The 11,749-nt window shown below is 44.6% G+C and overlaps 1 protein-coding gene across 1 annotated transcript in view; it reads right to left on the bottom strand.

The window, feature by feature from the left end:
• Positions 1-10: 10 nt before the first annotated feature.
• plxna3 (plexin A3) overlaps positions 11-11,749 on the bottom strand; it is a 137,651-nt gene continuing 125,912 nt past the window's right edge. The window contains exons 28-38 of the mRNA XM_046055385.1: positions 9,555-9,621; positions 9,211-9,357; positions 7,950-8,109; positions 7,286-7,389; positions 5,952-6,048; positions 5,751-5,828; positions 4,791-4,903; positions 4,264-4,433; positions 3,971-4,183; positions 2,515-2,665; positions 11-913 (exon numbers count right to left, since the gene is read on the bottom strand). Coding sequence (XP_045911341.1) covers positions 818-913; positions 2,515-2,665; positions 3,971-4,183; positions 4,264-4,433; positions 4,791-4,903; positions 5,751-5,828; positions 5,952-6,048; positions 7,286-7,389; positions 7,950-8,109; positions 9,211-9,357; positions 9,555-9,621 — 1,396 coding nt within the window. The 3' untranslated portion in view covers positions 11-817. The remainder of the gene's footprint in view (positions 914-2,514; positions 2,666-3,970; positions 4,184-4,263; positions 4,434-4,790; positions 4,904-5,750; positions 5,829-5,951; positions 6,049-7,285; positions 7,390-7,949; positions 8,110-9,210; positions 9,358-9,554; positions 9,622-11,749) is intronic.

Raw genomic sequence — 11,749 nt, 5'->3', positions numbered from 1 at the left:
CAAAGGATTCAAGGTGAGGGTAAATGGTCCAAACTAACCGCATCAGTACAGAGGCTTTGACCTTCTGCGGTAAGCTTCGACTCAACCTTTTATTATTCAGCCCGGATTCATCCAGACTACAAAGAGGCTCCAAAGGTTGAGCCTGATGCGATCTTACTGTGACCTTCTGACCATCATCTTAGTTTCTCGATCCTTCAGACCAGAACAAGGTGAAGTCAGCAGCCTTGACGGAAACGTGACTTGACCTTTTACTCTTCGACCCAGCGTGCAGACAGTTCCAGGCTGTGAATCCTGAAGTCAGGTCGATTAGTCCTCATTTCACATCCATCGTGTGGTTAAACATAACTCAGTCTTTAGCCTCGTTTCCAGGTTTTTCCACAGCCACGCCCGCTTGCTTCGATCCCTGCTTACAACTGCAGTGAATTTAAATCCAAATCCAAACCGACAGATGCATCAAGAAGGTTCATTTTTTGCCTCAAAATGACTCCATTCCACGTTGAAGTCATGTTGTAAATGTATCCAAATCGGTTTGGAAACTGATTTTCTGCCCCAAAAATCCACCGAACGGAGGTAGTTGGGGCCCCAGCTAGCCAGTTAATCAGTCTTCAAATCAATCAATCGATCAGTTGACAAATAAATTGCTGATGGATTGATTGCTAAAGAGCCGGAGCTGTGGCTGTCAGTTCGGTCCAACACTGAGCAGTTCAGCTGACTGTTCAAACAGTTCAGAAAAATAAAACGCCCTCACTTCCTCCTCCCCCATTCTTCTTCCACATCCCCTCATCCATCCATCGGTCCATCAGTCCTTCTCCTCCTCTCAGCTGCTCCCAGACATCAGGTTGATGGCTTGCTCCAGTTTGTGCCTCAGTTTGTGTTTGCGACAATACCCGTCCCGGTCCAACGCCGTCAGGATCTGCAGAGACAAGGGAAAGACATAAGACCTACAAAGCACCTACAAAGAAAATAAGGGTCTAACTTAATTTGAATGATGTGTCCAATATTACTGATGAACAGTGTAAACACTTGGTTCTCTCCATATCAGAAGCTCCTGCTGTCTGTTCCGTTTTGAACTGAAAGAATCCCATTGATTTAAACAGGAAAAGGCCACTAGCAGATGTTTCACAAAACTTTATCAACATGTTTATCAGTCAAGAAAAGAGTCATGTTTGTTCTGAGAGCGGTGCAACATGGAATGATGTGTCCACATCTGAATCATCCCTGATGAAGCATGAATGTGGTCTGGAACCTTTAATCTAGTTTTCCAGTTAGATTAGAACATTTTCAGACACAGAGGCCTGGTTCCACGGGTGGTAATGTTTGTCGGTCACTCAAACACTTGGTCAAGAGTGATATATCTAAATAAGATCGAATGGATTGTCACGATGCGCTCGACAGAAATTCATGGTCTGTTATGGATGAATCCGAACGACTTCAGTGATCCCCTAACTTTTCATTGAGAGGCACTGTGAGGTTGACGGTTTTGGCTCTGTATAAAATGTCTCAGCAGTTTGCAGTGATGAGTATCAGCACCTCCAAGTCTGAGGCCACGGTGTTCTGCCGGAAAACGGTGGACAGCTCTCTTCATTTCAGTGAGACACTGCCCCAAGTAAAGGAGTTCAAACATGCCAGAGTCGTGAATTAGGGTAAGATCAACATGAGATCCGAACCCTGCAAATCTGGAGGCAAAGCTCTAGATCAGCTTTGGATTTTGACCAAATAAATGAGCTCACAGATGTCACTGACACGAGTTCCCTCTGCAGGTAGAAGCCAGTCATGTTGAAAGGATTCAGTTAGGGTGGTTTGGTCATCTGATCGGGATGGCTCTAGGCATGTCCAGCCGGGAGGAGACCACGGGGCAGACCCAGAACACAGTGGAGGGGTTACATATCCCATCTGGCATGGAAATGCTTTGGACCCAGCAGGAGGATGTTGCTAGGGAGAAGGCTGCTTTACTTGGTCTGCTACCACTGCAACGTCATGACAAGGTGGTGAAAAACGGACGGATGTCTCTGCAACTATAGGACGGACTATTCTGACATTTTGTGGTCATTTTCTGAACTGTTATAACTTTGTGAGCCCTTTATGTTGCCTAGATTCCTATTTGTCCAGTACTAGCGTGGCTGTTAGTCTTGGATCCGTCAAAGTTCACAGCAATCTGACCAGATTTATTGCACTGGAAGTGTTGGATGGACCAAACGGATGCAATCACTACCATACATAATTTTCCCACTGTGCCGACTCCAGCCGCTGTGATCTTTCACTCATAGGTGCGAGGACACACTGTGCACTCACGTGCTCCTCAGATGGTCCAGTGTTCCGACCTCTTCGGTGTGTTCATGTGCTTTTAAGTCAGTGTGGAAACAATGTGGACGTCACTACAAAGATGAGTTGGACTGTCTATGCAATACGTGATTTCACACCACGTTTCTAACCATCAACCATGTTGTCTGCAGGGTTCCTACGTGTAGGACGTCAACAACACGGCAACGCGTCAAGAGATGCCACCCCTCTCACCTCTTCCTTGTACTTGTTGATGTAGAAGTAGAGCTCGCTGAGGGCGCTCAGTGTGTTGAACTCGTTGCCATGGAGACGGGACTGCTCCACCAGGTAGGCGTCCATGTCCTGATCACTGATGCTGGGCATCTTTGCAATATCCCTGTAGTACCTGCAGGAAACACACACACACACAAACACACACACAATTGTATCAACAAGCTAATGTGTTAATTTAACGTTAATTTACCCAGATAATTAAGTCTCCTGTGCTAATTGTGTAATTGTTTTGCTTTTGCCCCAACAGGCGATCGCCTTATTAATCGTCAACACTAATTACATTACAGTGTGCCATTATTTACATTCGGTAACCATCTCACCACTTGATTGATGGAGTTTACTTGTAACATTAAGGCGCCTCTCTGATAACTTTATAGTTTATTTCACTTTATGTTAACTAGAGGTTTGTTGGGGTAGATTACAGTGATGGTTAAAGGTTCATACTTGTATTTAGGGTTTCTACTAGAAAATGTTTTAATGTTTAAAAAAACCCCATTATTTTTCTAATTCTGTCCGTCGCTTCATCCTCTGTCTGAACACACAGTTTTAGCTCCTGCAGCAGCTAGTAGTTACTGTAGCTTCATGTCCTGAATTCTTTTTATTCAACCATGCCATGTAATTCCATTCTAAGACACCTTTAAAGAATAACTTGGGGTAAACTACTGGCTTGATAACTACATATAGTAACTCACTAGCATGTCGCCACACTCCAGGCTCTTGTCGTTGTGTATTATTAGCTGGTTAGCGTGTTAGCTACCTCTCCACCCAGCTCATGTAATTGTGTATTATTAGCTGGTTAGCGTGTTAGCTACCTCTCTACCCAACTCATGAAGTTGTGTATTATTAGCTGGTTAGCGTGTTAGCTATCTCCCTACCCAGCTTTTGTAGTTGTGTATTATTAGCTGGTTAGCGTGTTAGCTACCTCTCCACCCAGCTCATGTAGGTGTGTATTATTAGCTGGTTAGCATGTTAGCTACCTTTCTACCCAACACATGTAGTTGTGTATTATTAGCAGGTTAGCGTGTCAGCTACCTTTCTACCCAGCTCATGTAGTTGTGTATTATTAGCAGGTTAGCGTGTTAGCTACCTTTCTACCCAGCTCATGTAGTTGTGTATTATTAACAGGTTAGCGTGTTAGCTACCTTTCTACCCAGCTCATGTAGTTGTGTATTATTAACAGGTTAGCGTGTTAGCTACCTTTCTACCCAGCTCATGTAGTTGTGTATTATTAACAGGTTAGCGTGTTAGCTACCTTTCTACCCAGCTCATGTAGTTGTGTATTATTAGCAGGTTAGCATGTTAGCTACCTTTCTACCCAACTCATGTAGTTGTGTATTATTAACAGGTTAGCGTGTTAGCTACCTTTCTACCCAGCTCATGTAGTTGTGTATTATTAGCAGGTTAGTGTGTTAGCTACCTCTCCACCCAGCTCTTGTAGTTGGGGATGTCTTTAGCGTAGAGCAGCTTGTTGGACGGAGAGTCTTTGCCGAGCCGGTGTTCAGACGTCGAGCACGAGTCCATGAAGGTCTGAGCGACGACCGACAGGCAGGCGTCAGTGATGCTGCTCTTGTGGATGTCGAACACAAACTGAGGATTCTTAATGACGTTCACCCAGAACCTGAGAGGAAGGCTGCAGACACACAGAAACATCTGTTAAATCTGTTTTTGTCTCGTGATTAAGGTCTTCACCATCCTCTCATTTTCTCTCACCAGTTGCTCTTCCAGGTGTGCCGAACATCCGGGTCGCTGATCTGTCGTTTGTCGGCCTGCTCATCCAGGAAGTCAAACATGTATTTGATAGCCAATGGGAGAGCAGAGCCCCGGTGGGCGGTGCTAAACACCGTCTCAAACAGGTCGTCCACAAACTTCTGCAGCGTCCCCTAGTGGTGGGAGGACCAACGCATGGGATTAAATATTCTAACAGATAATTCAAATGACTAAATATTCTAATTAGAAAATAAATCAAACACAAAAACGTCCAGCAGCCCGCCACTTCGGTAGGAAATGTTTGTTTGTCGTTAAGTGTTAATCGTTATTCTTCTATATTTTATATTTTGTCAATTGATCCCATATTTACATGTTTCTGCATTTGTTTATGTCAACTGTATGTTTGTCTTTGTGCGTCTACGTGTAGCACCTTTTCTCCAGAACAAATTCCTCCTACGTGTAAGAACTACTAAAAGCTTTTCGGACTCTGATTCTGACGAGCTGAGGGGGGCGCAGCGTTTCAGCGTTACCTTGGTGGCCAGCAGTCTGGTCAGGTAGATCTCAGAAACCATCTTGCTGCCTCGGTCTCCTTCTCTCTGATCGCTGTGCTCGTGGTTCTTCACCAGGTGCCACAGTTTAGTTCCTGGAAACACACAACACATTACAGCACAGTACATACTGCTCAATACTACTACTACTACTACTATATATTATATAGTAGTAGTATATAATATATTTAGCTTTAGAGTATTTAGCTTGTTCGATTTATCACGTGTGATGTTTCTGTGTGTTCCTGTCTCACTTCAGAGCATATTGCATATATATTGTGGTGTTGGTTTTCATGTTTATAATCAATATATATAGTTTAGAGGGCGGCGCGGTGGTGCAGAGGTTAGCACTGTCACCTCACAGCAAGAAGGTCATGGGTTCAAACCCTGGTCGTCCCGGCCTTTCTGTGTGGAGTTTGTATGTTCTCTCTGGCTTCCTCCCACTGTCCAAAAACATGTGGACTAAGTTAATTGTCCTTAGATGTGAATGTGAGTGGTTGTTTGTCTACCCCGCCTTTCACCCGATGCTCCTGCGACCCTGTACGCAGGATAAGCGGTTGAAGGTGGATGGATATGTAGTTTATGTCTGACTTTTCCCTCCCGTTAACTGACGGGTCAGTAAGCCTTTGCAACCGAGCCTTTTCAGTTATTCATCTTTGTCATTATTCATACTTGTTCTCTTATTATATTGCTATCTGTTTATTCTCTTTACAGTTACCACACACACACACACCAGATTTTCATACTACAATAAAGAAGTTGCAAGGACAAAGAGTGTGAGAGTTTCATTACATCATTCTTACTTGTTCTAACCGGACAAACTGTGGAGGTGTGCAGCCACAAAAGAAACATCCAGATAATTCATTCATTTTAATAGAGGTGTCAAGTTTGGGGATCAGAACCAACACCTCTTTTATAGTAGTACTGTTGGTGCTGCAGTACCTGTCTCCTGGTCCGGGGTGATCATCGGAGCTCTGGATCTCAGACTGTCAGGACTGCTGGACGTCCGAAGTAACGACTCTGAAGCGACAAGGAGAGAGAGGAAAGTGACCTTCTCTGATCACTGATCAATACGAGCTCCTGTGTGTGTGTGTGTGTGTGTGTGTGTGTGTGTGTGTGTGTGTGTGTGTGTGCGCGCTGTACCGTATCTGCTCAGCGATCTGGTGAACGTGAAGGAGTTGGCGATGTTGTAGGCAGAAACCTGCTTCTGGACCAGCGCCACCAGAGAGCCGTCTGTTACCTATCAGCACACAGCAACACATCAGTCAATCAGCTGAACGCTCCATCAATCAGCCGACTAATTAACCATTCAGGCCGCCAACTCTGTCAATCCCGGACACGCAGGAACTGATAATGAGGCCGAGGCGGCTCAAACTCCCGGCGCCGCCGTTTGACAGGACAGAAGCTTTTAATCTGAAGTTAAATGACTGAGGAGGAAACATGGATCCTCTGGACCGGATCCGTCTCCAGGTGTTCACACGTCCTGAGGTTCAGATTCATCCCGTCTCGCCGCCAAAGAACACAGTAACATTTTCTGATCATTCATTTTCCCTCCACATTTTATTTATTCATTTATCAGTATTTTCTGTGAGCTTTGTTGTTTTTATTTTTTGGGAATAATTTCTTCAAAGCGATGGTTTTACATTTTGCAGATGTGTCTTCTGAACGAGCCTCGCAGACATTTTAAAACGCTGCTTTCAAAACTCGATGAAAGTCCGCTGAGCTGCTGTCTGCATCAGCTGCAAACATTTAACAATAGAGAGTTGCAGAAATGCAAAAAACAAACTAAGAAACAGTTACAGTCTCCGCCTTTAAGACTCATTCAGACTTCCCAGCATGCAAAGCAGAGAGAGCTGATTAAACCTCTGAGAGGAGATTTTTGAATATCAAGGCAATTTCCAAAACTTTCAAGACAAATATTTGAAAGAAACGTTGTAAATATGGAGGATTTACTTCTCCCATTCAAATGATCAAAACCAAAAGTTTACGTTTTCACAGGTCTGGGCAATAAAACACTGATAATTTCCTCAATAACGAAATAACAAATGTTCAATAAATGTTTGATTTAATTTATTTGAATCACGAACGAATCAGCACTTCAAGACATTTATTTTGTTGGGGAAAAAAGACTAAGCAGATCAGAAGAGTTCTGAACGTTCGGCCTCAGGTTTGTTTACTGATCCTCAACAGTTTGTTCTGAGCAGGAAGAAAAGTTTAAACCACATTAACTTTGACTCAGGAGCAAAAATCTGAATTTAAACCTGAAAGAAATTCATTAATGACATTTATCCTGATAAATGTCGAAACCCAATGATAAGACACGTTTAGCGCGATAACATTTCCGGCCGTATCGCCCAGCTCTACGTTCTCAGATCTTCGATCTGTCTTTTGATATTCTTTTTTAACCGACAGAGAAACGTTTCACCTGGTGTCACACACCTGTGTGTGTGTGTGTGTGTGTGTGTGTGTGTGCGTACCTGGTAGTGTGCCAGTGTGTTCAGCCTCTTCCAGTCGCTCTCTATCTTGGTGGTCACGTCCTCGTCCTGCAGGATGATCCTGGTCAGTCGGCCCTGACGCCACTCTGACAGCACAAACACAAGCGCACAGTCAGCGAGTTTCTCTGCTGCTCTCCACCGAGGAGCTAGCTAAGGCTACCTTAGCTTTTAGAGGTTTAGCTAGCAGCTCGGCCCTCTGGGTGGGAATGTGTGTCTGGTGGTGCGCCACCTTCAGGTCGACATGTTAATGAGTCCAACACTTTGCTTTATGACCAAATACCTGCAGAGCTACTGACGTTCCCATCAGGTGTGTTTACTGCTAATGTTAGCATGCTAACACGCTACACTAAGAAGGTGAACGTGATGAACATTATACCTGCTAAACATTAGCATGTTAGCATCTAGCTTAAACCACCACTGTTTCGGGTTCTCACAGAGCTGCTAGAATGGAGAGAACTCCTGATCTGAGACCAACGAGCTGCGAGCAGGACGCCGACGCTCAGTGTACACTGAGCAGCTTCATTTTATTTCATAAAATATTTCCGTTGCATCTTTTTCTGACGTGAGTTTGGATTTAAAGCTGGCGGCTGGAGTGAATAATCGATCCTTTAACATGGAGTCACGTGTCTGTGATGTAAGCGGTTACCGAGGTCCATGTCGTCGGCCTGAGGTCTCTGAGAGAACGGGATTCCTTTATAGACGGCGTCCAGCAGTTTGTCTTTGGCCTGAGTCACCGTGTCACAGTTCAGCACCTTCACCGGCACCTCCGTCCCGGCCTCGCCCTCCGGAGGGATACACATCAGAGTCTGAGAGAGAAGGGGGGGGAGGTGCTGCTGGGTTACATCCCACACGATGCAAACAGAAACATTCATTTGCATAATAAACACACAGAGCAACAGGTGATTCAAAGCACTCTGCTTCATCAATAACCGATAATAATGAGCAGCTGACACGACATACACAGAACCCTCTGATGGACGAGTTCCAAACGGACGCATCACATTGGAAACTTCATGCCGCCCTGAAGAACGTCTGGTGTTATTTGTTACAGGATTCTCCAAGTTAAATAGATTTAATACCACCCAGGATGAAATTTAATGCCAACTTCACTGCCATCTAACGGAAAATCAGTATAAAGTTTAACTCTTTACCAAGTTACATGTTATTTTTATGCTCACATTCATATTTAAGACATGATAGCTTTTTGGGGTGTGTTTGCTCTGTGATAACATAAAATCAATAAAATATATTCTCTGCATTAAGGACTATAAACCAAACAGAGAAAATAAATAGAATAATAAAAAATGAGTTGTTTCCATTAGTCACACCTGAGAGAGATAAGGTGAGGTAACGTGCCAGGTGCTTTTGCATCTACAGGCAAATGTATTAAGATTTACACGAGCGCGAGGGCTACAAGCTGACTGACACGTCTCTCCCATGGCGGCCTGTCAGTCAGGATAGAGGCGACTCGTATCCGCTGCTCTGTGTACATTTAACCAGCGCCGCTGAAAAAGCTCATCAGGAGTCGGCTGCTCAGTTTTCATTAAGTAAGTTTTGTTTAAAGCCTGTTTGTTGCTAGCTAAAATTAGCATCCCAGCTAATATCACAGCTAACCTGAGTTACAGATGCACCTTGCTAACCAAGCTAGCTAGCTCCACCCTCTCGTCCAAATATGGTCACGTCTGGTTCCAAAAAACAAAGATAGCGACGGCCAAAATGCCAAACTGGAAGCTTCGAAATGGTAGTCCACAAACCAGCGGGGGACGCCACGGCGGCTCCGCCCACTTCTGTTATAGCCACTGTGGTTATTACTGACAAGATGGACCAAACTACCAAAATAAGAGCAGATCAGAAATAACCCGAAACTGGAATCTGCGGTCTGTCTGCATTGAAACTGTGTGTGTTACCAGCTGTTTGTAGTCGATCTGCTGTCTGATGAGTTTGTCTTCACTCAGAGAGTAGCGAGCTTCCCCGGTGATGGCGTCGATCGGGCCTTTCTCCATCTGCTGCTTTATGGCACAGTACAGCATGAAGAGAGGCTCGCCTGCACACTCCTGACAGACAGACAGAGAGAATCCCTTCATTACCACAGTTTAATCCTGAAAACTCATCAGCAGCAGGATTTAACCAATCCCCTTCATTTCCTATGAATAAATCAACTGCAGCCCTGATCTGATTGGTCACGGTCAGACTGAGGAAGAGGAAGAGCTTAACGAGGTCAGTTAGGAAGAGGAAGAAGGCGGCGGCTTACCTTGAGGAACCGATGCAGCAGGAAGGTGAACCAGTTTGTCAGCATCTTCTCGGCTACAGACTCCGTCCTGAACACAGAGGTCAGAGGTCAGGTGTGCAGTCCAGGGTACTTTATTCATGTATTTTTCTGCGTCAGATCAGTAGTGTTGGTGTGTAGTGGCAGATCATGCACCACATCCGCACCCTGCTCCTCGAGCTGTGGGAAAGAGAAGAACCTCCCCCAGCTCAGGGATGCTCTAACAGAGACCATATTCAAGAAGGGGGATAACGCTGAACATGGAAACTCCAGGAGAATCTCGATCCTGTCTCGTGTCCTCGCAAACAGACTGCTACCACTGTCTGAGGGAGTACTGCGGGAATCAGCCATCGACCCGGCCCATCATAATAGTTCCTCTGCAGCCTCCTCTCCTCTCAAGCTGACAGACTCTGAGGTCAACCGTCGCCTGAGATGTGCCAGTGAAGCATATGCCAGATTCTCAAAAAGAGTCTCTGACCGAGACCTAAAGGTCCAAACAAAACTCTCGGTCTACATTGCTGAGGTCCTCCCCACCCTGCTGTGCGGAGCGGAGTCATGGACCCCCTACAGCCCTGGGACATCACCACCAAAGATCTTATATATTCTGAGGATCAGCATTTTGGAGGAAGCCAACGTGTTCAGCATCACGATAATGCAACACCAACTTGGACGGACTGACCGTGTGATTCGCTCGACTAACTCAGGTCTCCTCAAGCAGATCCTGTACTCCCAGCTGGAGAAACATCAGCGAGCCCCTGACGGGAAAAGAATCGATTCAAGGACATTAAGACACGTCTGAAGGAACATCGCATCAAGCGACCGGGGGAACGTCGCATTGGACAGGCGTTGCTGAAGGAAACCCTTCCTGCACGTCATGCAAAGAAGCTCCGCTGTATCGCAGAGAAAAAGCGACTGCAAGGAAAGAAAGAAAAAACATCCCCCACTTTGCCCCGCCCACACTGAGCCAAGATATGCGGCTCTGCCTCTTCAGCCACCTGAAGACCCCCAACCGGATGAATCTGCAGAGAGGACAGTCAGGCCGCCGGTGATGATGATGATGATGATGAAGATGATGTGTGAGGTTCGGGGTTAAAGGTTACAGGAGGTGTACTGACCTCCTCAGCAGCAGCTTGGGATGGTTTCTGTTCTCCAGGTTCTTCTCAATCAGGTCGGCCAGCAGCTGTTTCAACACCACTGTAGCATATTCCATCCGACCCTAAGAGACCAATGTCAAGCCAGGTATTACATCTACAAGACAATGATTCACAGCTCAATGGAATAACATCTATAAATCTTTATTAGCCAGCTTTCTATAACTACTGGACAGTTATTAGCACCGGGCCATCTAATAACGATCAGTAAGTATTAATGACGCCTTATTGATCAGCATTGTAACCATTATTAAGACAGTTAGCAGCTACCTGCAGAGCAGCCATCAGCAGCGAAGCGACGTTCCCTCTGTCCCTCATGGAGAACGACCTCTGAGCCTCCAGAGTGTGAATGAAGGTCAGCAGGAACATCTTGTTGTTCAGTAACTGACTGAAGAGACGCAGAGCTTTCTCTACGTTAGCTGGAGACTGAAACACAGACAGACCGCACAGTTAGGACTAACGTTACTTAGAGCAGGGCGATGTGGCCCAAAATGTTATCACGACAAAACACTTCAATATTGAGAATTATTATTATTTGTTTTGCTGAGTGAAAGTTGGAAAAAAAAACAGATGGTTAATTGTGGTTTAAACTTTTCTTTATGGTCAAAACGTGACAAACAAAGCGGATTATTTCACAAATCTGAGGTGAAACAAACGATTTTGATAAAATCTTTTTTCAGTCCCTTTTCCTCAACAAAATAAATATTTTAATAGAAAAAAAAAGTGCTAATTAGTTTGTGATTCAAATGCATGAAATTAAACATTTATTGACGATATATCAAACATTTGTTGTTATTGAGGAAAATTATATTGTGATAATATTTATTGTTTTATTGCCCAGCCCTAACATTACTTCTTCTTCTTCGGTTCATTATGGAAGGTCTTTATACACCACTGAAAACATAGCTTATATTTCTGTCAACAGATCCTCCTGAATGTTACACCCTAGACCTTTAAAATCAAGTTATTTGAAATTGTACGTTTTAAAGTTAGCTTCTGGAAATAGCAGAATTCTGATTATCTGGTTTC

This window comes from Micropterus dolomieu, linkage group LG08 (genome assembly GCF_021292245.1).
Source record: "Micropterus dolomieu isolate WLL.071019.BEF.003 ecotype Adirondacks linkage group LG08, ASM2129224v1, whole genome shotgun sequence".
Lineage (NCBI taxonomy): Eukaryota > Metazoa > Chordata > Actinopteri > Centrarchiformes > Centrarchidae > Micropterus > Micropterus dolomieu.
This window is presented reverse-complemented; position numbering and strand designations above follow the sequence as displayed.